Source organism: Misgurnus anguillicaudatus, chromosome 6 (assembly GCF_027580225.2).
Source record: "Misgurnus anguillicaudatus chromosome 6, ASM2758022v2, whole genome shotgun sequence".
NCBI classification, from domain to species: Eukaryota; Metazoa; Chordata; class Actinopteri; order Cypriniformes; family Cobitidae; genus Misgurnus; species Misgurnus anguillicaudatus.
In genome coordinates this window covers 24,929,112-24,955,964 of record NC_073342.2, presented here as the reverse complement: position 1 = coordinate 24,955,964, position 26,853 = coordinate 24,929,112, and the positions used below count along the sequence as shown (strand labels likewise).

General features: G+C 39.9%; 1 protein-coding gene across 11 annotated transcripts in view; it reads left to right on the top strand.

Moving 5' to 3' along the window:
- tjp1b (tight junction protein 1b) overlaps positions 1-26,853 on the top strand; it is a 142,868-nt gene that overhangs the window by 108,006 nt on the left and 8,009 nt on the right. For 3 of the 11 annotated variants that reach the window (XM_073868834.1, XM_073868833.1, XM_073868832.1), the window contains exons 7-26: positions 953-1,055; positions 2,082-2,415; positions 2,854-2,960; positions 3,129-3,297; positions 3,584-3,728; positions 5,405-5,440; positions 9,616-9,743; positions 11,300-11,405; positions 11,491-11,641; positions 12,763-12,875; positions 13,778-13,993; positions 14,082-14,266; positions 15,836-15,931; positions 16,034-16,116; positions 16,227-16,437; positions 16,572-16,672; positions 18,372-18,725; positions 19,032-19,268; positions 23,159-24,094; positions 25,780-25,871. In XM_073868834.1, the coding sequence (XP_073724935.1) occupies positions 953-1,055; positions 2,082-2,415; positions 2,854-2,960; positions 3,129-3,297; positions 3,584-3,728; positions 5,405-5,440; positions 9,616-9,743; positions 11,300-11,405; positions 11,491-11,641; positions 12,763-12,875; positions 13,778-13,993; positions 14,082-14,266; positions 15,836-15,931; positions 16,034-16,116; positions 16,227-16,437; positions 16,572-16,672; positions 18,372-18,725; positions 19,032-19,268; positions 23,159-24,094; positions 25,780-25,871 (3,903 nt within the window). The remainder of the gene's footprint in view (positions 1-952; positions 1,056-2,081; positions 2,416-2,853; positions 2,961-3,128; positions 3,298-3,583; positions 3,729-5,404; positions 5,441-9,615; positions 9,744-11,299; positions 11,406-11,490; positions 11,642-12,762; positions 12,876-13,777; positions 13,994-14,081; positions 14,267-15,835; positions 15,932-16,033; positions 16,117-16,226; positions 16,438-16,571; positions 16,673-18,371; positions 18,726-19,031; positions 19,269-23,158; positions 24,095-25,779; positions 25,872-26,853) is intronic. The other 8 variants (XM_073868837.1, XM_073868838.1, XM_073868840.1 and 5 more) reach the window with 4 other exon arrangements.

Below are 26,853 nucleotides of genomic sequence, written 5' to 3'. Positions count from 1 at the left end.
TATTTATACGTCGATGGTGTAGGTAGTGTCGCCAGGATTTTATTTTACATTATCAAGGCAAAAGCCAAATAAGAAGCAGCTTGTTGTGTGACTTTTGTTGCAGCTTGAGTTGTTAAATATCGCTCCTCAACTTGGTCTATTTTTGTTTATACTGTTGCAAGTGGAAATAAGGAAATAAAATGCAGATTTTTTTTACCTAAGGGAGGGGTTATTGCAGACCAATCACAGTGATTGATTGCTGTGGTATTGACATGTTGTTACATTTTTGAAAAGATGCAAGTAAGGCTACGAAGTGCTACGCACAGCGGCGTAGGTCTGACGCAGAAGTATAAATCAGCCTTAATGTGACTTTCAAAGCTGAATTAAAAATTATTTTTCCATTTCAGTGACTTGAATTTGAGGATTTACAAAAAATTAATTAACCTGATGTTTTATTATGATTTAACATGCTGAAGTATTTACAGGAAATGTGACATAAAATGCAATGTTTAAATGTCATCCATTGATACTGGTATTTCATCATTGTGTTTAATTTAACTAATTCACTTTCCTTCTATGGGCTATATTACAAAAAAATTATTTATTCAATATATTGTATAATCAATTGATTTTATAATGTTTTGTTGTGTAGTTTAACAGTGTAGTTGATATTTTGTGGTGCTGTATGGCAAAATAACAGTTTTCATTGGCTATGTAGATTATATTTACAGTTTTGGTGGTTATAGAAATATGTCTGTTGAATAAATTACATTCTGTATATCTAAAAAAGTTGATGAAATTAGCCGAAACAAATGATGTAATCGTACTTAAGTCCGACCCCTCACTTTACTGTTATGTAGCGTCTCAATCCTGTATTACATGAGCGAACAGTACTGCTGATCAGGCTTTACTCAGTGTTGCGTTGAGATCAGCTGGATTGGCACTTTTGCTTACTGGTTTATGTCTCTGGCAGAGAGAATGACAGAGTGGTGATGGTCAACGCCGTCTCTATGGATAACGTGGATCACGCGTATGCTGTGCAGCAGCTTCGCAAGAGTGGGAAGAATGCAAAAATAGTACGTGTCCCTTTATTTTATTCATTTTATTGTGTTTTATATAAGAATAGTTTGTGTACCAACATATAATAAAAATTAGCAAGATGTTGTACTAATATCTTACAGGGGATATCTTTACCAGGTAAAACTGGTAAAACATCAAACAAACTGTATTACTTGGATGACCAGTTCGGTTCAACCAAATTATAAAAATTAGGGCTGTCAAAAGATTAATTGTGATTAATCCCATACAAAATGAAATTTTGTGTTTGCCTAATATATGTGTGTGTGTATTGTGTGTGTGTGTGTGTGTGTGTGTGTGTGTGTGTATATTATGTATATATAAATACACACATACATATATGAATTTAGGAAAAGTGTAATTTAGGTCTATTTTTATTTATATTTATAATAAAAAATGTCAAAATATATAAAAATATACATGTAAATGTTTCTTAAATACAAATATTAATGTGTGTGTGTTTTTATATTTATAAATATTTTACAAATTTGATATATTTTAATCTATTGACAGCCCTATATATATACATACATACATACATACATACATACATATATATATATATATATATATATATATATATATATATATAGTTACACAGTGCATACACATAAATTATTAATTTTATATTTAATATTTAATTTTAATTATGCAAAAAACTTTTATTTTGTATGTGATTACTCGAGATTAACCTTTAGACAGCCCTAATAAAAATGTCCAAATTAGAAACAAACTTTCAAAATTGCATTAAAATAATTTGTATCTGAAGTTTTGGTCATTGTCTGAAAAATTAAGCATTCCTGAATGAATTGAGCAATTTTAGACAATTGTTCAACGTTTAAAATTTTAACCTTGCTTTTAAATCAGAAAAACAAACAAACACAAAGAATAACGGAGAAGAAAAACAAAAAAAGACTAACTTCAATACAAAAAGTTTGATTTGCTAGAGTTCATGTATACATTGTCATGCATTTTTCTGTGCCAAAACTTAGTGATATTGTGAATGGCTCTCTTTCTTTCATCAGACCATCAGGAGAAAAAGGAAGGTTCAAGCCTCCCAGGGCCGGCCAGGCGAGCGCGAGACCATGTCGGAGCACGACGAGGATGACGACAGCTACGAAGATGAGATTTATGAGTCCCGAAGTGCACGTAGTGGGCCCAGTGCCTACAGCGGAGGCGGGGCCACGGGCCGAAGAAACGGCAGGGGCGACCGGGTGGGCGGGAGGAAGGACCGAGACAGAGAGCGCAGCGGCTCCAGAGAGAGGAGTCTGTCCCCACGCTCGGACCGCCACTCTGTGTCCTCCAACCTCCCTCCACGCCCAGCCAAGGTCACCCTCGTCAAGTCTCGCAAAAATGAAGGTGAAGATGACCGCGTTGACCCTTCAAACCAGTGTCGTCCAATCATATCAAGTTGTTTTGGAGTAACATTTAATGTTGTGATTTTTGAATTTTGTGAGTGTTCGTCTGACCAATACCAAGATTTCGGGGGGTAAATATTGTTATTGCATATTAACATTTGATGCCGTCTGTTGCCTAGAAGCTACAAACTACGTTTTAAAAAGTGAAGAAAACTTTATTCTTTTGTAATTGTGTGACTTTTTAGTTTTATAAAAAAATGTTATTTAATTCCGCTCGCGCATTAAAAATACTTTTTGGGCGCACTATTTATGCAAACATGCCATATATTGTATGTTGCTGTGGCTTAATCTGTATACAGAATGTGGGCTTTAAATTTCAAAGCATCATTCAGGGCTAACTTATACTAACATGGAGTGTTGCTGCTTTTTACACTGTAAGCAGAATATGGGCTTCGCCTGGCCAGCCACATCTTCGTAAAGGACATTTCTCCTGAGAGCCTGGCGGCCCGAGACGGAAACATACAGGAGGGAGATGTGGTGCTCAAGGTAAGATAAAGAAATATTGGATGTTGGAGGAAGATTGGAGAGAGAACCGAGTCTATATAAGAGAAATAGTTAACAATTCAGTTATTTCATTTTATATTTTGGTGAATGTGAAATAGTGTGTTGTAATCTAATAAACCAAATGTCTATGCTGATGGACTGTTGTTTCAGATTAATGGCACAGTGACGGAGAACCTGTCCCTGATCGATGCCAAGAAGCTGATCGAGAGGTCGAAGGGCAAGCTGAAGATGGTTGTGCAGAGAGACGAAAGGGCGACTCTGCTCAATATCCCAGATCTAGATGACAGTATTCCTTCAGCTAACGCTTCTGATCGAGATGGTGAGAGAGTCTCTGTACAGCACACAAAATCCCTGGACGGCACCTGTCTTGCAGATTTCAGTTCCTACCCCAATCAAACACACCTGAACCTGCTAATCGAGTCGTTTAGGGCTACCTAAAAGCAGGGGTGGTGGAGTAGGTTTGGAACTGAAATATGCAGGACAGGTGCCCTCCAGGAACAAGGTTGGAGACTCGTGGGCTAAAGAGTAATAAACGGGCAATCACAAAGTAAATCTGGTGTAGTTGATTACACGAAGAGATGTGAATTTATTGTTCTGTTTGTTAGATATTTCAGATATCCACTCCGTGGGGTCTGATCATTCCAACCGATCCCACGACAGGAAAAGGAGCAGTCGTTCCCGTTCTCCGGACCGACGTTCTGAGCCATCGGACCACTCGAGACACTCACCGCCGCAGATCAGCAACGGCAGGTCTGATATGCTTTCTGTTTTTCTACCTTTTATCGACCAGTCACATTTCTTTCCAAAATGATAGCACCCTTAAAGATGTGTCAGGAATTGTTACTGATTTTGACTTCAGAAACTAAATTACATGGAGTTATGATGTGCCTAAAGATTCCCACGTCTATTTCCTACTTTTTCCCATATCTCCTCTAGCTTCCTTTGCAGCTTCGTTGTTCTTATATTTTTCACTTAAAGGGATAGTTCACCCAAAAACAGTTGTTGACCCTTCATTGAAAATCTATGTACGGTATACTGTTTAAGTCCAGAAAGGTAATAAAAACATCATCAAAGGAAAGTCCATGTGACATCAGTGGGTCATTTAGAATGTGTTGAAGCATCGAAAATACATTTTGGTCCAAAAATTACCTCTTTATTCAGCATTGTCTTCTCTTCCATCATCTGTTGTGAAGCGCATGCGCGCGACTAAAGTCACGTGACTGCAGTGATGCGGATGTTTGCAAAGTTTATTTTTCAATCTTACAGCGTGCGTCTCCCTCCGAATGTAAATGAAGCCCGGGCGCACAAAAAAAGGGGCGCACCAGATAACACGTCAGCCGCATCGTACATCATCTGCGTAACTGCAGTCACGTGACTTTAGTCTCGCGCATGTGCTTCACAACAGACACTTAAGAGAAGACAATGCTGACTAAATTCGTTATTTTTGGACCAATATGTATTTTCGATGCTTCAACACATTCTAACTGACCCACTGATGTCACGTGGACTACTTTGATGATGTTTTTATTACCTTTCTGGACATGGACAGTATACCGTACATAGATTTTCAATAAAGGGTCATCAAGCTCCCAGACTAAATATAAAACATTTTAAACTGTGTTCCAAAAAAAGAACGGAGGTCTTGCGAGTTTGAAACTACATGAGGCTGAGTCATTGATGACATTGTTTTCATTTTTGGGTGAACTATCCTTTTAAACAATTTTGGGTGTATTTAACCATTTTTCTTGGGGGTAAAATTAGATTTAGCCAGTAATTTTTTCAGCAGTAGTGTCAGCTCTGCTTAACACTGATATGAGCACAGCCATCTTTCAGACCAGAGTACAGAGTTTTGACAAAATGCTTTTGTGAATGGGAATTGGGTAGATAGATGAAGCAATATATGTCAGCGGTAGGGTTGAGAAGAGTAATTTTGTCTTTTAAAAATGTCCAGAAGGTGAAGTGTGTAATTTACTATATAAAAATACATTCTCATATTCTGATTTAACGTACATTTATGGTTTGATTTTATAACTTTGCACATGAGTGATTTTTCAAAGTAAAATCTTGCATATTAATCTTTGGGAGAAGTAGAGCAGGTCTGTGAGAAGTCAATGTATTTCAATTTAAATGCAGAGAAAGATAGGAATATTATTAAACAAAACATTAAACCTCATGGAAGAATACTAAAGAAAATAATTAAAAGATTCCAATATATCACAGAGTAACTATTCTTAAAAAATACCCAAATATTATAATCTCATAACCCAAAAATTGATATATCACGTCTGAGCTGCTGCTTACTAGCTATGCTGAAATTACACACTTCACCATTACAAATGTGAACCAGAGCCACATTTTTTACAGATTCCTTTGACAGTGCGGGTTCACTGAGTTTACATTGACTTCTGATTCTTGTTTTGAATCAGGGCCACAGGGCCGACGACTCAGAGAACCCGGCCACCGTAAGTGTTTGGGTCTCATTAAGAGTGTGTCCAAAGCTAACCGAACTAACGCTTACGTGAGCTTTGCACTAAAGCATGTGACGTGATCGTGTGTAAATCGACATGTGCATAGTGTGACCGTGAGCAGCGTGCTGAAATGTGGTTTTCTTGTTGACTTTGTCCTTTATGTGATGTTTTTACTTGTTCATGATATAAATTCATTATCTTGACATCACTCAAAAAAAACGCTGGTTTGTGCTGCTTAATCCCAGCATGCACCTGGATCATATACTGCATATGTTTCCATTCATCCTCATAATCACCAAGCTCTGTCTGTGTGGTCTCAGCTGTGTGTAACCCTTTACCAGCAAATTAGAGCCAGTTTGCACCAAAACTTGGGCTGGGTGTCTAAGACTTTCTTCAGGGTTCCCACTGGTCCTGGAAATCCTTGAAAGTTTTTGAATCTTGGGGGAAAAATTCAAGGCCCTGGGAAGTTTTTAAAAATATACATACATATATGCAGATCATTAAAAGTGCTTGAATCTATTTTATGCAAGAAGTTTTTTTGGAAAAAAAAAACATATTATTCCCTGTGTAGTGTAGGATAATATCATAAAAATTCTAGCCTTTTAAGCACACTTGCTAAACTGTTCGCTTTAAATGCTTATATCTTCTGTATGCGAATGTTGATTCACACCAAAATGCTTTTTTGCATAGTTGTGTTTGACACATGAAAACGTCTCGGGTTACGTATGTAACTGTTGTTCCCTGAGAAGGGAACACATTCTTCCTGCGTCCCTGTAACGCCATCTTTGGCAATATTTAAGAAAGCGATATACTTCCTGGCTCACGCGTCACCCTGTCTTTGTCGTTAAGCTTCACCATTGGTTGAATTTTATATACACATTTAGACACACTTACCATTGGAGGCGTCCCCAAAGTGTCAGCACGAGTTCCCTCGAACTGTAAGGGAACTGTAACAATGTATCCTAAAAGGTAACACGATGTAACCTTGCTCTCACTTGAAATGTGTCCCCACATTTAGTCCTTGAATTTGAGGGTATTGGACGTGGAAAGTCCTTGAAAGTTTCTTAAATTTGAAGTTAACTAAAGTGTGGGAACCCTGCTTCTTACAGAATCAACTTTTTCACCTACTTCTAGTGTAGTTAGGTTGGCTAATGATAATACGAACAATTGTGTTTTATTGCGTCATCAATCTAACCAAACCATCTTTTGTGGCTCATACTTTGAGGTGGACAGGGTTGAAATGAAGAAAAACACTTTTATTAAATTTTCAGTGCACGTTTATAGACGAAGTAGTAGTACAACTCATTGAAGGCATTGTCCTGGTGTGATGCTTTCATTTGTGATCCAATGACATTTACCATGGTTGAGAAAAGAGTGTGTGTTGTCTGATGCCCTGCCAAGCACCGCCTCTTTTCTGTGAAAACTGCTCATATGCCCTCCAGAAATTGCCATTTGGACATTTGCCATTGGCTCCATATTCCCAATTTCCCTCATGTACCGCCAACATCCTAAACCAAGACCAGATCACAACCTAGCATTGACAAATAATAGTTTATCCCTTTTAGTATATTTTATGGATCATAAGACCCAACAGCTTTTGAGGTACCACACATTTATTCTCAATGTCATCCGACGAACCTTTATTATTAAGCCCCACTGGAAAGATTATCCGTCATTGTCATTAATAAAACAGGACCACATGCAGTGTCTCGACCGTGCGGTGATAAAGGCGAGTGATTTGCAGTCGGTGGACATCGCCTGCTGTATATATAAAGGTCATAGACCGAACCCAGTGCCGATTTTGTAGTGCCTTCACGGAGGACGTTTCGAATGGTGCAGCTGATGACTCTCACGGTTTTTGTCTCCTCAATTTCTCCAGATCAGATGGGCAGCGCTAAATATAATCCGCAAACACAGCTGTGACCTTCAAGAATACCTACCTGCCCTGTTCACACACTCTCTTATCTGCCATTTGTCTTTCAGTGTAAACACTTTTATGGGTTGTGTGCATAGACTTGATCGTGTGTGTATAAGGCTGCGTTGTTTTCGAGCACAGAGCATGCATTAATCATCAGAGAGCTGTAAGCGAACAGCACAAAGCTCATCCATTCATTTCACACCGTACTGTACTTTTACATTGTGCAGGTGTATTATTGATGTGTGTTTGCTTTAGGACAAAGAAATAACGGAGTACGGTGGATTAAAGTCAAGGGGCGTTCACACTGAAGGCTTTGTAATACCGACTGCTTTGTCTTGCAGGCGGATCACGTTTGATGCAATCCGATTGGTAGTTGGGACATTGAATCTCTGAACATTTGCATAAAGTCTAAAGTTGAATCTTTGAAAATTAATATGATTGAAGTCCAGATGCTGTCATCGTGAACGCCTCTTTAATAAGTGTATTTGGAAAGTCTGATTAAATTCATTTTAGTAATTCATTTCAGGTTCAACATAATAAACAACATAATTTGTATGTTTGTTTTTGTTGTAAAATAAATATTTAGTTAGATACTACTATGTTAAATTATTATTGATTTGATATAAAGTAAGTTTTCAGTGGAGAACAGTTGTTAGCAGTGTTGGAATTATGTCAAAGATTATGGGGGTCCCCTAGCTAAGCCACCCCCCTCAAATTAGTGTGAAATAATAGTTTGAGAAAAATTATTTAAAAGCTCCTAACCCAATCCTAAAGCTGAAAGTATACTAGGGAAGTCCGCGTATGTGCGCCGTACACTTGACGTCGTTTTAGTCATAAACAGGGTCCGCGCTCGTCCGTACACACTGTCCGCATGCTGCCCAAAATTTGAAAATGTGCGGATACGCCGCATATGATAAGGACAGGAACTCCACTACAAACAATTACACAAAGGCAATAGACAGCGTTTGCACACACACCATCATTTTTTCTTCTTTTATTTTCAGTTCTTCCAAGAACAGAAAGCTGTGGAGCATTTTTGTCACCATAATTTTAGATTTCTGTTTTCTTGTTGTTTGTTTTAAACTTTGTTTGCAATGGTGGATCTGTTATTTTTCTTAAACTTTCCTATTTTTTATGTACTGTAAATGTCGTGAATTATTACTCTACCATTGCTGCCCTGAAGGCCTGGTAGAGTAATAATTTGAATAAGAAATCATTTGGATTGCAGTGCGTGCATAGCCACGATGAGTATACTTGGAAAGCTGTGCAGAAACGTGTGTGCGCGCGAGCGGGACGTGAACGCGGAAAAAAGGTATACCCGGCCCTTTAATCTAACAATCTGTCAATTCCAGTAAACAGCGTGAGATGCACTTGAGAATTTACCGTATTTTTCGGACTATAAGTCACTCCGGAGTATAAGTCGCATCAGTCAAAAATGCGTTTTAAAAAGGAAAAAACCTATATAAGTCGCACTGGACTTATACTTCACAAAATCCAAGCCGAAGTACAGACATTTAATCTGGAAAGGCAAGTTTTTCAACTAAACAATAGCACACAGAACAGCAGGCTGAATAGGTGTCCGTACATGTTAAAGTAACATAAACAGTTATTTACACGATAAATGATAGCATACAGAACATACCTGGGAGGCTGAATAGGCTAAATTAACACGACAACCCTAATCAAGTTCAAAAAGGTCCTGAAGTCATTTCGCATCACTGAATCCATTGAATTACATAAATACAGGAGCAGCATAGAGCAGACTCTCGCGGCTGTAGACGGTAATGGTTTCTATTGGTTCATATGAAATAATTTTGACGTATGAGTCGCACCTGACTAGAAGTTCCAGGACTTGACAAACTATGAAAAAAGTGTGACTTATAGTCCGGAAAATACGGTACGTTTTATTTCAGACAGAAATCTTTTGGATTACCGGTAGTTTATTGCGAAATTGTGACAAATAATGGACAGTATCGCTTTGTGGCAGCGCAGCACGGAAATATTAAATTCATGTAATATTTTAATTTAAATAAAAACCAGGGGACCCCATAATTTATATGTTTGTGCATTGGTAGTTCCTCCCTTAAAGCTTATAGAAGGTCCGGGTCCACCGTAGCCCCCCTCGAATCTAACACTGGTAGTTACTACAATTCAGTTGGGAATTCTGAGTCAGTCCGCCATGTTTGATGTCATTTCCTGTCCAGGATTCTTACATCTTTGCTTTGTGTTGTCCTTGTGTCCGCACACACAGCCACAGGAGTCGTGATGAGGAGAGGATCTCGAAAGCTGGGCCGCTCCCCCTACCTGCTAAGATGGTGGAGGAAATGCCGAAAGAGCAGAGCGCAAGCAGAGAAGAGAAACAGCTCCCCCCTCTGCCAGGTCAGAGGTCACTGCACAGAAACATGCATGTGTGCATGCATACACATAGGCCTGGCTTCACAAACAAGGCTTGGGTAAAGCCGGGACTAGGCTTTAGTTGAATTAAGGTGTTAAACATTGTTTTATAAACACACCTTAGAAAAAGATGTTACTGGTGTGTAATTAGAAATTCTATTGATGTATTTTAAGATCTGTTATTTTGAGTAGAGACAGCTTAAACATGTGTTTTAGTCTAGGACTAGCCTTAAAGGAATATTCCATTTTCTTAAAAGAAAAATCCAGATAATTTACTCACCACCATGTCATCCAAAATGTTGATGTCTTTCTTTGTTCAGTCGAGAAGAAATTATGTTTTTTGAAGAAAACATTGCAGGATTTTTCTCATTTTAATGGACTTTAATAGAGCCCAACATTTAATAATTAACTCAACACTTAACAGTTTTTTTTCAACGGAGTTTCAAAGGACCACAAACAATCCCAAACGAGGCACAAGTGTCTTGTCTAGCGAAACGATTGTCATTTTTGACAAGAAAAATAAAAAATATATACTTTTAAACCACAACTTTTCGTCAAGGTCCGGTCCAGCGCGACCTAATGTAAATGCGTAGTGACATAGGGAGGTCACGTGTTACATATATAAAACGCACATTTGCGGACCATTTTAAACAATAAACTGCCACAAAGACATTAATTAGTATCAGTTGACATACAACAACGTAGGAACGGTCCTCTTTCAAGACGCTTGTAAACCCTGGGGCGGAGTTTCGCGTTCGTCCTCTGTGACCTCTTGACGTCATGACGTATTTCGGTGACGTAGTGGGGTCAGCTGGCACATCACGACCGGATCTACACGACGAGAAGTTGTGCTTTAAAAGTGTATATTTGTTATTTTTATTGTCAAAAATGACAATCGTTTCGCTAGATAAGACCCTTATGCCTCGTTTGGAATTGTTTATAGTCCTCTGAAACTCCGTTAAAAAACTGTTAAGTGTTAAGTATTAAATGTTGGGTTCTATTAAAGTCCATTAAAATTAGAAAAATTCTGCAATGTTTTCTTCAAAAAACATAATTTCTTCTCGACTGAACAAAGAAAGACATCAACATTTTGGATGACATGGTGGTGAGTAAATTATCTGGATTTTTCTTTTAAGAAAATGGACTAATCCTTTAAGTCTTGTCTGTGAACATAGAGTAACAAAAAGCTTTATTTCATATCATCAGTTTGAATTCGTCTTTGTTGCATTGTGTCTTAGTAAAAAAGTTTGTGCTTTGGTAGTTTGCTTTTACAAATACTTATCAGTGTCAGATAATCTTGCAATCCTCATGCATTATATTTGGCAGACTATCTAAAGTAGTGTTCATTCCATTTATGGTATACCAATGACCTTGATGTATAGCCTTATACGAGCTTTGTGATGAACAGCATGAGTTTGTCAGTTATGACGTGTCTTCCCACCTGCTTTCTCCTACTGTGCTTATCTGACAGCTTATGACACCACGAACTCTGTTTTAAAGTGCTTGTGCTTTATGTAAATACTCTCTGTTGATGTTCTCAGAGCCCAAGCCTGTGTACGCCCAACCCGGTCAGCCCGACGTAGACCTGCCTGTTAGCCCGGCAGACGCACCTGTGCCCAGCGTCACCCACGATGACAGCATTTTGCGGTATGCCAGCTTTCTCCAATTCCACATGTAGGAGGATCCAGTTGTTGTGTCACAAGTGTTTATGGCCGTGTGTGTTCATCCACAGGCCGAGCATGAAGCTGGTGAAGTTTAAGAAGGGCGAGAGCGTCGGGTTGAGGCTCGCTGGTGGGAATGATGTTGGGATATTTGTAGCTGGTGTATTGGAGGACAGTCCTGCTGCTAAAGAAGGCTTGGAAGAGGGAGACCAGATTCTCAGGGTAAGATGCATTTCAGAAACTTTACCATTAAGCGAATGTTTTTTATGCAAAAGGGTTTCTGGAAAAAAAAACATATTATTCCCTGTGTAGTGTAGGATAATATCATTAAAGTTCTAGACTTTTTAAGCACACGTGCTAAACTGTTCGCTTTAAATGCTTATATATTCTGTATGCAAATGTTGATTCATACCAAAATGCTTTTTTGCATAGTTGTGTTTGACACATGAAAATTTCTCGGGTTACATATGCAACTGTTGTTCCCTGAGAAGGGAACGAGATGCTGTGTCTCCCTTGCCATACCTACTGCGTCCCTGTAACGCCGTCTTTGGCAACATTTTAGATAGCAATATTTCAGATAGCGTCACCCTGTCTTTGTCGTTAAGCCTCACCATTGGTTGAATTTGATATACACATTCAGATGCACTTACCCCTGAAAGCGTCCTCAAAGTGTCACCGCAAGTTCCCTCAGAAGAGAACTGTAACAATGTATCTTTAAAGGTAACACAATGTAACCTTGCTCTCACTTGAAATGTGTCCCCACATTTAGTCCTTGAATTTCAGGGTATTGGACCTGGAAAGGTCCTTGAATTTGAAGTTAACTAAGGTGTGGGAACCATGAATTGACTATTGGAAAGATATTTAGCTCTTGTGGCGAATAACTCAATTGGGACCCCTAAAGGATTGTGGGTGGGGAATGCTTTGGCGTCCCGACTTTTATAACCCTTTGTTTACAGGGGCTTTAAATGGCAGCCCTTGTTTTATGGTGGTTTCCGCTTCCAGAATATTCCTCTCCTGCTGTATAAATGCCATTAAACCTCAGTGTGTGTAAAGATGCTTGCCCTTTCTCACGAAGGTTTCCGTGGTGACGTCGTTTCGATCTCTCCAATGCCAAACGCTGCCTCTTTCTCTTCCTTTTTGTGTGTTTGCCCATTCTTTATTCGGAACAATGTTTGTCACCATGCCACGCCACCCACAACTCGAACAGACATTATCACACTGTTTCTGGCTTTTGGGAATATCCCAAAGCATTTAGGAGATGCGTTCTTTCCATTCATTCATGAAACTGCCTCTGGAAAAGCATTATGTTTTTGTTTTAAATGAATAATAACCTTCTCTCTCAGGTAAACAATGTGGACTTTGCAAACATCATCCGTGAAGAGGCAGTCCTGTTTCTGCTGGACCTGCCCAAAGGAGAGGAGGTCACCATACTGGCCCAGAAAAAGAAAGATGTGTAAGGATGGGTAATTGTGATTGCATGGAAGAACATCCATGATTTCTACAGGGTTCCCACAGGTTCTTGAAAGTTTGTGAATCTGTGGGAAAAAATTCAAGGCCCTGGGAAGTTTTTGAAAATATACATACATAGATACAGGTCATTAAAAGTGCTTGAATCTATTTTATGCAAGAAGTTTTCTGAAAAAAAATCCATATTATTCCCTGTGTAGTGTAGGATAATAACATAAAAATTCTAGACTTTAAGCACACGTGCTAAACTGTTCGCTTTAAATGCTTATATATTCTGTATGCAAATGTTGATTCATACCAAAATGCTTTTTTGCATAGTTGTGTTTGATACATGAAAACGTCTCGGGTTACGTATGTAACTGTTGATCCCTGAGAAGGGAATGAGATGCTGCGTCTCCCTTGCCATACTTCCTGCGTCCTTGTAACGCCGTCTTTGGCAATATTTCAGATAGCGATATATTTCCTGGCTCCCGCGTCACCCTGTCTTTGTCGTTAAGCCTCACCATTGGTTTAATTTGATATACACATTCAGACGCACTTACCCCTGGAGGCGTCCCCAAAGTGTCAACGCAGTGATGCAGCGCGAGTTCCCTCAAAAGGGAACTGTAACATTGTATCTTGAAAGTTAATATGATGTAACCTTGCTCTCACTTGAAATGTGTCCCCACATTTAGTCCTTGAATTGAGGGTATTAGACGTGGAAAGTCCTTGAAAGGTCCTTGAATTTGAAGTTAACTAAGGTGTGGGAACCCTGTTTCTATCAACCAATCAGATTTTAGAATTTTTTTTGTATTCGAGTACGGTTTGGGGCTTTGTTACGATTTCAATACGATTTCTAAATAAATATTATACAGAATGTTAGATGATCCGGTCTCTTTGAATCCCAGTGTACCGGCGAATCGTCGAGTCCGATGTGGGAGACTCATTCTACATCAGGACCCATTTCGAGTATGAGAAGGAGTCACCATACGGTCTGAGCTTCAATAAGGGCGAGGTCTTCAGAGTGGTCGATACCCTTTACAATGGCAAACTGGGCTCCTGGTTGGCTATCCGCATCGGCAAGAACCACCAGGAGGTGGAGAGAGGCATCATCCCTAACAAGAACAGGTACTGAGTTTAATTGACGTTCATTTGTATGAAGTCATGCAAGTTTGATGCAGTTTAACGTTTTGGTTGTTCATTTTTGTTCCCGTAGAGCCGAGCAGCTGTCGAGCGTACAGTACACTTTACCAAAAACCCCAGGAGGGGATCGTGCCGATTTCTGGCGGTTCCGTGGTCTGCGAAGCTCCAAGAGGAACCTGAGAAAGAGCAGAGAGGATCTTTCTGCTCAGCCTGTCCAAACCAAGTTCCCTGCTTATGAGAGAGTGGTGCTCAGAGAAGGTACGCTTACAAAGCCATACGCAGAATATTCAGTTTCTAGATAAGGTTGCTTGTTGCCATGGATATATCTGATTTGATCATCTATTTTTGAGGTTTCAGTATATTTGCGTACGTTTTTAGTGCCCCTTAAAAAAATTATTTGCAAAACTTAAAGCTGCAGATATATAAAAATATATTACTTATTGAGCAAAGACCAGAATCACAACGGTAAGCCTGTAATTGATATTATTTGAGCTGTCGGGTATAATTTTCAGGTCAGTTTGACTTAATATGTCTGCAGTTCAAACACAATATGGTGGCAGAAAGGCAAAAGCTACAGATTGGAGCTTTAAATGGATCACCAAACAATAAAAATCGAGAAATACAGCATAAAATAATATGCTGAATACAAAGGAAGATAATTTGAAGAATGTTTGTAACCAACCATACATATTTGGAACTTGAGGGTAAGAAAATGATGACAGAAATATACATTTTTCAGTAAACAATCCCTTTAAATAGTTAAATTAAAGAAACTTTTAACCCTTGTTTGCCAGATTATTGACCGATGAACTAAAAATCCCTTATGCTGCGTTTACACCAACCTAGTTTGGCGCTTGAACAATTTGAATGCATTCGCGCATGTAGAGCAAAGTAGACACACGAAAAAAGCAAGCATTTGCTCAAGTGCTATATGCGGTTGTCTGTTTGCAAGATGACTGATGTTGATTGTGCATTTATCGAGAGAGTTACCAGTTTGTATTTGGTAACCTTACTATAGGGGGAAAATAAACGGCGTGGGTCGATAAACGTCACGTGACTCAAAAGTGAAATGTGAAAAAATTAAATTACAACATACCAGGTTGCCCAATGTCCTCACTGACACTCTTCCAAGCGAGGTCCTTTTTATTCCTGTCTCCTCTATAGAAATAAGAACTTGTGTCGTATAGCTCCGGGTGACTGCTTACGGACAATATCAAGCGTCCCTTCAGGTTGAATGAGTGACTCCGGGCGGTGCTGCCGCCACAGCAGCAAGCAGGCTCCTGATTGGTTAACGCGTTGCAAAATTCTGCCAAAGTTAAAAATTTTCAACTCGGGCGTCAGCCGGCAATTTGCGTCCATTTGCGCGTACCGTGCCAGGCGCTCAATTCTCGTCAACATCGCATCAACGCGTCTTCACATTGACTTAACATTGAAATCACTCACTCTTCACCCCTCTACCGCGGCTGGTGTAAATTGCTCCTATATTACTTGCGGGATTTAACTTTGTGTCATGACAATTTTTCGCTTGAGTTGAATATTTTCAACTTGCGCAAAGACGCGTTTACGGTGAATAGCGTCATATGCATCGCCCTGTGTCTATTCAAGTCTACTCGTGTCTTTACATTTACTTTTTATGAATCTACTCGCATAAATTGTTAAATTTGCATTTTGTGTGTACACCCCATTAAACCTGCAGACTTTTTATAGTTGCAGACAAATGAAGTAAAATATAATTGAGACCTGAGGATTTTGGCTAGACCTAGTAACAACCCAGAATACCCTAGCAACATGATAATCTAGCAACTGTCGTTTCTTCTGTATTGCAAGCTGGTTTCCTGAGGCCTGTTGTGATTTTCGGTCCCATTGCGGATGTTGCACGGGAGAAACTGTCCAGAGAAGAGGCCGACCTCTTTGAACTTGCAAGTAAGTTACGTGCAATTGCATTTCTTGCATTTCCTACATCCCCAAAAGTAGTCTATTAAACAGCTGTGCTGGTTCTCTAAACCAAGTTTTCTTCTTCCCCAGAGAGTGAACCCAGAGATGCTGGCACGGACCAGCGCAGTTCCGGAATCATCCGTCTCCATACCATTAAACAGATCATTGACCGAGTGAGTATGGACTCCGGATAATTGAGTTAACCGGCATCTCACGGTCATTTGAACCCATTACCCATCTGCTCAGCTCAAAAGTCGCAAACTTATTTTTGTTGCTTCACCAGGACAAACACGCAGTGCTGGACATCACCCCCAACGCGGTGGATCGGCTGAACTACGCTCAGTGGTACCCCATCGTGGTGTTCCTCAATCCGGACAGCAAGCAGGGCGTAAAGAACATGAGGACCAGGCTCTGTTCCGAATCCAGGAAAAGTGCCAGAAAGCTGTACGAGCGTGCTCTCAAGCTAAGGAAAAACAATCATCACCTTTTCACCAGTAAGCAGACGCGAACGTGCATTAAATGCGAACACACCCAATGCATTGTGCTCAAAGCGGACGGCAGGATTTATTGTTTAGCACCGATCCATAAGGACGCTTCCATAATTAATTGCCCTGTTACTTTCTCTTAGCTACCATTAATCTGAACAACATGAACGACGGCTGGTATGGTGCCTTGAAAGAGACCATACAACAGCAGCAGAACCAGTTAGTCTGGGTCTCAGAGGGCAAGGTAAGCTCCTCTACTGTTTTACTTTTAAGATTTACATGAGACAGATTTACTCTTGGTTGTGATGGGTCTGAGCGCACCTCAAGTGATGGCTTGTGGTCGATTTTATTGACTAGAGGGTTTGATATTATAACCTCAATGTGTTCATGTATATGGGTCAGGGTGCATTTGTGTGTCCAACTTTTTATAGGTGCATGCACACTCCATAAGGCATTAAATAAACAGGCCATAAGGGTACATTTAGCTTAACTAAAAGTAAGTATTACTTGACATTAAAAATAGAGCTGCACTGATAATCGGGGTGTGACGGATCACAAAACTCACCTTACGGATCACATTACGTTTTTTAAGGCACGGATCGGATCATTTGTCGGATCAAGAACAAATGACAAACATTTATAAAAAAGAACAAAGTTGCACAAGTAAGGTCTAAAATTAGCATTAGGTACACTTATCGAATCCAAATGAATAATAATACTTTTATAAATTAAATATGATTAGAATTTTAAGAGCTACAGAAGTGATTTTCTCTTTGTCTTGGGTTGTTTGATTAACATTAATGACACAGACATAAGTAGGTTAATTCAGGTTACTGTCTCTTTAAGACCAAATAAGCACTCTAATCTAATCTCTAATACCGTGGAGATAATTTTGTTTGTATGCGCCGTGTCAAGAACAGAAAGATATTTATGTTTGCTTGCTTTTTGAAACGCGTCTCTTAGTGTGTGCAATATTGAGTGCACTTAAATGCACGCGCACACACAGACGGCGGGCAAATTTCAAACGGCGCAGCATAAAAACATTACGTTGTTCTATTCACCAAATGTATTTTAATCGATTACAGTATGAGACACAGTAGCGCAACTCTCTCTAAAGTTTACACCAGTGGTTCTCAAACTGGGGTCCGGGGCCCCCAGGGGGGCCGCGAGATGGTGCCGGGGGGCCCCAGTTTAATGACATTTTATAAAATACATTCATTTATCATGAATTCTGTGTAATTAAACCTAATAAAAATAAGCCTACTAACCAACAGCACTACTTTGTATAACTTAATATGTTTTGTTTAAAAAGTACATTTTAGAACAGTTTTTGTCATAAATTTTCTTTGGGGGGCCGCAAAGAATGCACCGTACACAAGGGGGGCCGCACGCGGAAAAAGTTTGAGAACCACTGGTTTACACTTTAAGATATCTGATCTTTAAAGGGATGATCACGTCTGATTGGAGCTGGACCGGACATATGGTCTGTGCGTACAGAAAGCCGATTACTTTGGCGCGTTTTTGCCATTAAATTGTTTAAAATCACTTGAATGTTAACATTTGCAAGCCTTTAAAACACGTGCAAATCATAAACTTTCCCCGCGAATCACATGCCAGCCAAACCATGGTTCGTGATCCGTACAGATCACGGATCAACTGCGATCCGTCACAGCACTAACCGATATATCGGCCAATAATCTGTATCGGCTGATAAAACCTATTTTTCACACTATCGGCAGATATCAGTCTGAATAATTAGCTATCGGTATTTTTGTAAAAATTTTATATCAGTGCATCTTTAATTAAAAACAAATATCATTAATCCTGTTTCCATTGAGAATGATTTGCATTAGTTTCCACTCTTACCCCTTCATTTCATCTCCACTGCTGCGGGTCATCGAACCCATCCTAACCATCCCTCCCGCCCCCCTGTCCGCCTGCAGGCAGACGGCACTCCTGACGATGACCTCGACATCCACGACGACCGCCTCTCCTACCTCTCGGCGCCGGGCAGCGAGTACAGCATGTACAGCACCGACAGCCGCCACACCTCCGACTACGAAGACACGGACACAGAAGGCGGGGCCTACACCGACCAGGAGCTGGACGAGACCATGAACGACGAGGTGGGCCTGCCCAGCGAGCCGGCCATTACACGCTCTTCCGAACCTGTCAGAGAGGACCCTCCGGTCATCCAGGACCCAGCCGGGTACCCAAGCTACCAGCATGCCGTAGCCCAACCGGAGCCAGTGAAACGAATCGACCCAGCTGGCTTTAAAATGGCAGCACCCCAGCAGGTACAAAACATTTAGGCCGTTTTTTTTTACTAGGACGAGAAAGTTTCTTTGTAATATTTCCCAAGATAGATACGTTTCTGTGAGAATTTTTAATTCTGTGTGCAAAGGGATTGGACAACTTGGTTTTGTAAAGCTAAATGTCTCATACTGTAGTGATACCCAATTTTGAATGAGCTAGTTTGTGTGACCGTACTATTTTTATCCTAGCTTTCATTATTTACCGGATTATCTGGTCAAGGATGCTTTGCTGGTCGTAGTTACTGTTACTAGCATTTGTCTGTAACCTCTTTGCCCCGTACTCCACAGCAAACTCAGGCCACTCTGGCCTCACCACCCCCTCCCTCATCACTGGCAGCAACGTCCCCTACCGTCGAACCCGCCGCGCCACTAGCGGGTACGAACCCAGAGGAGCCGCCTGTCTCCCCTCTGGCCGACTCCCTAAACAGCCCTGCCCCCGTTCCCGACCCCCAGCCCGAACCTGAGCTCGCTCAGCCCCCAACACACGACCCCCACCAGTCGCTTCCTCATGGCCCAGATCCTAAGGTACCAGCACCACCGGAAGCTGGACCCGCTCCCGGACCGTTACGGCCCGGTTAAGCCCAGCTCTCTTATTTCAAATTTGCCTGTCTACCACTTTTTTCTTTGACTCCTCCCACTCCACTGTCTGCATGAATGCTCCGCCCACCCCACGCGTGTGGTGTGTTTGTTCCTTTGACACGACAGAGTTAACTGTGTAACTGGTACACATGCACCACTACAGTGGGCCCGTAGGAGGCCGAGGGAAGCGTATGCCTACGCCGTAGAAGTGCAGTCTTCTCACCTCGTACTTCCTCTTCTTGCATGGCTCCTAATGTTTGACGTTTCTTTCAGCTTGTTCTGTGTGTAGTAGGGTTGGGCGATATGTCGAATAGTTATATGAGCATATACTGTCGATATTAAGTTTAAAAGAGTAGTTTATCCAAATTTGATTTGGTTTCTCATGCCATCCCAGATGTATATGACTTTCTTTCTTTAGTTGAACACATACAGATAAATCCTGTTATGTAATTCTCTTATATTGGAGCCAATATGGCAAAGCTTCAAGAAACACATAAATGGTTAACAGCATGTCGATAACGTTGATGTTCACTGGTACTGTTAGTCATATATGCATGTTTCATTTTGATACACGCAAGAACCAATTTAATTCAATGTTATTGACATGCCGCAATATTCATATTGAAGAGGGGAAGTCACATGCAAGGGTAAAAAAATTATGTGAGAATTTTTATTTTTGGGTGAACTATTCCTTAAAGTGACATTGCAAACATTGTGATGGTCATTTTTGCCCACTACGTTTTATAAAGAAATCGTAATAAGTAGTTTTGCGATCTTTCCTTGCCTCACAATCTTTAGTAGTAGCATTAGCGTTAGAGTTTGTATTTTTTTCGTAAAATCAGTGCAAGTCAGATTTTATTATGATACATTCTGTGTATAAATTTTCTTTTCATATATTCCTTAAGCGAAACGGTGTGTGAAACCTGCCTTTTAAAAACGTTTTGGTTTATAACATTCAACATTTAAAATCTACTTGCTGTATATTAGCCTTCCAGAAAATTTCTTAATTAAATATATAAACACATAATATATCAAATGAAAATATTTTCAACCTATTTTAATTTGTTTTCTTTTTATTACCTCTCAAATTTGGGTAGGTTTCTTCAAAAATACCAAATTTTAAGCAAGAAGCTGAGACAATTGCATTTTTTGTAAAGGACTTTTGTTAGAGATCAGATTCAGTTTTTACTGTTTTTGGATCAGTGGATGCTTACGTGTTTTATAAGTTGTGTAAGAACGCCACCTAGTGGAAACCTAGTGTAAAAACTCGTCATTGGCAGGGAGGTGTTTTTTCTTAATTGACAAGATAAATCTTCAATGGTGGGGAAAGAGTTAAAATGCAAATAGGTAAAAAATTATATGAAGAGTTTGGTTCCAAAATGCAATAAACCCATTTTGACTAATTTGGGTAAAAATGTGTTTTCTATACCAAGAAAGTGACAAGATGAAACCACATAGCATCTTTAGGTTATAATAACATTAAAATTCAAATCCATAATTTGATTTTCAAAGATTTATTATAAAAACTGGTTATTTTTCAAAATGTTATAAATCAATATATTAATGTGCATCCGTCTTTGCCATGTTAAATTCATTTAGTTGACTAGTGGTATACACTGATTAAAAATATTTAACATTAATGGCATTATTAAAAACACTTTTAAAAACACTGTCTTTGCTGCTGTTATTCTTGGGACGTCGTCGCTGAACTTTTTTGACAGCGATCAGCTGTAAAATGTTTTGGTCCTGCTTGATTTTCGTTGACTTCAAATAAAATAATGTAAAGTTTTTCATATGATCCCCTGAGTTCAATATGTTAGCATGACAGAAGCTTGATACTGTCGTGTGAAAACAAGCAACAGCCGGCATTTTTCCTTCGCCCGAGTGCCTCTCGCATAAATTATTAGATTTTGATGGCTTACGTTTCTTTCCCCCCACAGAAAACCACCACAGGTTTATCAATGCCATCAAAAGTATTATTTTTAGTGATGCACCGATGTATCGGCCATCGATATTTATCGGCCGATTTTTGATGAACTTGAAACCATCGGCATATCGGCAATAGCACGAGACAGGCCGATACCGATTGTTTATTAATTAAGTGCATAAAGAAATCCATTTTATGTAAAAAATGAGTTAATGTTGTTAATAAAATAAATGCTGAATAGCAAAAACCACCTTTAAAGGTTGTCATGCTGTCTTATTATATTTGTTTTAATTTGTGCCTCTCTTATTATGTTGGTCAGTTGAATGTTAATTAGATCCAATCCATGTTCAGTAAAAATTATTTGATGCAGAAATAAACTTGCTAATAGACCAACTGTATAGTATTGTATACAAGTGTTTGATATCGGTATCGGCCAGAAGTTGTCTGTTTAAATCGGAATCGGTATCGGCCCCAAAAAATCCTGTCGGTGCATCCCTAATTATTTTGGTTTTGTTTGTTTGTTGATCACGAAGTAGAAAGTAGATGAGGAAAACTAGGATTCTGTGTGTATTCAAAGCACTGCCATTGTTGTTTGCAATGTGTAGAATGGTGAGCTGTGATTGATTAAGCGGATTTAGTGCATTATGCAGAGAAGAAGGACTGGCATTTATTGCGTTTTAGGATAAAAGGGAGAAATTATGAAAAAATATCACGGCGGATATTGGATTTTGCATAAAATTAGTATTTACTTTTTAATACTGACTAAATACAATACTGATTTTGGCGGTAACTTTTTTTATAGCGTTTTGGAACCAAACTCTTCATATTATAAATATATAAAAAATACAGAGAAAGAATATATTATTGATTAATAAAATCTAGAGAGAGAATTTTCTTCTTTGTCGCCCAGCCCTAGTTTGTAGTGATAGCAATTGTAATGGAGCGTTTGGCTTTGACCTGAATCACACTCATACAGGTGGACACTAGATGCACTGTAGACATGTCAATTTATTGCAAACGGACTTCTCGCTGATTTGCAAGAATTTACTTTTGTAGTTGCATGTTTGATTAACCTGCAGACAGTATCTACAGCAATGTAAAAGGAAAACAACCGAACCCATTCTGCATAACATCTCCAGTGTTTCTGAAGCTCTTATGTAGGAGCTTTTACACTGTTAAATTGTACTGTAGGAGACGTTGGACCTTTTACGGCTCGACTGTCTTCAGGCTATACTTGGAAGTTTGAGAAGGAGCCTTTCATGACATGAATAAAATGTTTTCGTGAACTATTGCTCAAAACGTGTCAATGTTGAAAGGCTTCTTATCAACTTGTAGAGCTGTGTAGTAAACCAATAAGATGCTTGTTTAATTACAAACTGTTTTTGTTCATCATTTTAGGTGTATTATTATAGTACTTGCAGGGCAGCCTATGATTTATGATTTATTTTTTTATACATCAAACTATAATTATAATTAAATCATGTTCGAAAATCTTTTGTTTATTTACGTTTTAACATTAAAAATGTCTACATCAGACGCATGTACACAAGACAGAACTAAACACTGCTGACACTAGCTCAACAATGCCACATTTATATTTATACGTTTTGTCATTGGTCATTTCTAGTGTTGACGTGGACCACATACAAAACAAAAACGCATGAATTCTTAATCATTTTTACAGTATTTAACACCTTATTAACACAGTTTTTCTGCTACCTTGCAAGCACTACTTTTCATAAAATAAGTCTTTTGAATGTCAGTGCTGTTTTTGGCAATTTTTAACCTTAAATAAAGATTAGCCTGCTTTTATTCAAATTTGTTCTTTACCGAATTTATGAATTTACCATTTTGCGTGTCCAATTCAAGTTTTTATCTTGCTCTACTGGTTTCGTTTTATCCCTCGCAGATGTATAGAAAGGATCTGTACAGCATAGACGAGTCGGTCCGTGTGAACCACGGCGTGAAGCCTCCCCCTCCCTCGCAGCCACAACAGCAGCAGCAGCCTTTAGCCCCTCCCACCACGCTACCCTACAGCCACCAGCCTGTCTACCAGGACCAACAGCCATACCGCCAGTACGACCACCCGCCTTACGGTTACGACGGTGGCGGCTATGCACAACCAAAGCCTCACAATTACGACTCGCATCTGCACTACGACAACCGTGTGCCTCACTACAACGAGCAGTGGCCACCTTACGACCAGCAGCAGACTCCACCCCAACCGCCGCCCGCACCCAGCTACCCTCAGGGCCACCAGCCTCCTCCCTCCGTGGGGTACGAGATCCGCTCTCCGTACGAGGACGGCCCCACAAGGGATTACAGCCCACCTCAGTCTAACTACGAAGGGGCGCCCCCTATGGGTTACGATAACCGTCCGCGACACCCCAAACCCGCGCCGGTGCGCTACGAAGAGCCGCCACCTCCCCCTCCAGCATCCTCCTATGAGGCCCGCTCGCCTTTCCAACCCGACCCGCACGGTTTTCCAGGAAACGCACACCGGTCCCCGGATCCTCCTAAGCAGTATTACGGCGATGCTGGAATGAGACCGCCGTACAACCCTATGGGACCTCCGAACCGTGTGTATAAACCACCCCAGCACGAACCTTTGATGAACTCAGAACCTCCTCCTCCACCTCCCAAACCCGAGGTCGTCTTGTCTCCAGGGGAATCTTCTCACACAGCGGCTTCAAAACCTTTGCCTCCTCCTCCCAGGGATGATGAGGATGATGATGATCCTGCAATGAAGCCTCAGTCTGTGCTCAACAGGGTCCGAATGTTCGAGAACAAACGTTCGGTGTCTGTAGACCGAGCCAAGGACACTGGAGATGTAGCAGGAATCAGGGTATGTGTTCTGTTTGTGCCTTATTTGATATTCATTTATAAGGTTATTTACTTTATCAGGTGTGTATTTATTGTTGTTAACGGTGTAATTATATTGTTGTATTTCTTGTTAAGGCAAACATAGGTCTCGCAAACTTTCGGGAGTGACAACCGCATTTAAATGCAGGAGTGAATCTCCTAAATGTTTGTTTCATGTCTGTACGGAACAAGACTCACTCCCAAAAATCTGATGATTGACACGGAGATAACTATAGCAACAGTCTGCCATCTCGCATGCTTATCACTCACAGCTTTGAGCAAAAAAATTTAACAGCGTTATGTTTTGCAATAAACCTCCGTTTTGGCGTTGTGTATTGCACGCTTTTGTGAGGCTGCTCCACAGCGCGCTGTCTTGCAGTGTTGCCAGGTCCTTGTCTTTTTTGTACGTACATATCGTTTTGGCACTTAACCATTTATGGCTTTTGGCTCATGAAGCGATCAAGTTTTTGGTGTTATTAAAGTGTGAAGGTGCCGGTCCCAATATTTTGATCTTTGAGGTAAAGCATTTGGATTTATTTCGGTTTATTATTGGATTTTTCTTGTTTGCTTTTTTTTAGTGCAAGATCTGGCAACACTAGTCAGCAAACGCTCGTCATTTTCTGCACCGCACATACAGAAGACTTTTTCCCCTTCTAGGAATTGATTTTTTTGGAAGATAGACCTGTCATGTCCATGATGCACGTTTAAACACTTGATCAACTACTAGTTGTTCAGTTCAGTTATGTACCCACTATGCAGAGTTTCTGTAAATGCGGTTGTCACTACTTGCATTTTGCGGGGGTTCATTTCGGTTGTAATTTGCGGTTGTCAGTCACGTAAATTACTGAACTGTGTGTGTACAGAACAGGATCAAGCATTAAAAGGTAAAGTGACCACCGAATTAATGTGCAGTGTGTACGGGACCATAATGTTTCCTTTTGCTGATGATTAGGAGCATTCCATAGACTTTCATTTGAAGGAAGAGTCTCGTATCTAAGGATAAGAATTTTACTTGGTATTGGCATTATCCTAGCAACCACCTGCAACATCCTAGCAATCTCTATCTGCACCGGATTCACACCGGAGCTGTTGACTTTTGGCGTGGATCCGGCCCGCAGTCGTCTGCTGTCTGGGTATAGCAATGCCAGCTTAAAACACACTGGCAGTGCCATGGCAAACTTCCTAGTATTGTGGTGGCTATATGGGCAAACTTAAATCTTTTGTAAAAATGTTTCTTTTGTGATTGTGTCCGAAACTGCATACTGTACAGTACGTACTGAATGAAATGAGGTACCTACTTACTGACCGTTAAAACAGTAGGTACTGTATAGTTTGAATCCTAGTAGTATGAATGAGATTCGGACGTACTACATCCCCCATGTTCATACGTGACATATGTCAGCCGCTTGGCCGACGACACCGCCTCTTCCTCGTCGGATAACTCCTCTCCTGCGGCATCATTGGATAGTGAAGTGTCCGTCGTGTGCACACTTCAAAATCAAACCGGAAGTAGTAGGTCATCCGGGTACTTTTCGCTTAATGTTTTTGGAATATCATGTATTCGGACATACTACTCGCCTCGCCTACTGCTTTTCGCCTACTATATAGTATGCGAAGTAGGCGGTTTCAGACGCAGCAATTGTGTAATGAATATGCCTTTCTCTACAGCCCGCCGATCTTCCGAAACCTGTGAGCACCCCGGGTCCTGTGCCTAAAGCCAATTCACTCAGCAATCTAGAGCAGGACAAACCATCTTACAGGTATCATCTGACACACAATACACAGCTTTAGTGTCTAAAACTAACACTAACCAGAGGCCAAATGAAAGGAAAAATAACCACATAAGTACATAAGAGATACAAGACAATTAGCTTGTATAACACTGTATATAAAAATGACTATCAGATGCTATATTATACAGTACTTCTTACAGATAAACACACAATAGAAAACTGTATAAACTGTAGTAATAAAAAATGGCATTTAAAGGGATAGTTCACTCAAAAATGAAAATTCGGTCATTATCTTCATGTTGTTCTAAACCTGTATTGAATTTTTTTTTTTTGATGAACACAAAAGAAGATATTTTAATAAATGATGGTAAACACACAGCTGATGGTAACCATTGACTTCCATAGTAGGAAAACAAATATTGTGGAAGTATATTGTGATAAATGATAAAGAAGATATTTTGATAAATGATGGTAAGCACACAGTTGAATGGTACCCATTATTTTTTATCGTATTTGTTTTTCCTACTATGGAAGTCAATGGTTACCATCAGCTGTGTGCTTACCATCCTTTATCAAAATATCTTATTTTGTGTACATTTCAGAAACATTTATGGAGGTTTAGAACAACATGAAGATGATGACAGAATTTTCATTTTTAAGTGAACTATCCCTTTTACCACTAAAACGGAAATAAACGGTTGAGTCCAATAAACTGAACATATTGAAAATTCAGATTTGTTTCCAGTTTGAAGCTAACAAAGAAATGCAAGTAAATCTGACACTGACCGTGTTAACACATTTGTGCAAAAGGTCAGTTTTTCTGTAGCTTAGTTGGTAAAGCATTGCGTTAGCAAAGGTCATGGGTTCGATCCCCAAGATTGGGGGACTGGCAGACTATGAATCAAGTTTTGCACTTCCATGTGCATGTGCTCAGCTGACATTAAAGGCGGGGTGCATGATTTTTGAAAAACATTTTGGAAAAGGAAGTCGGGCCAACTACCAAAACACA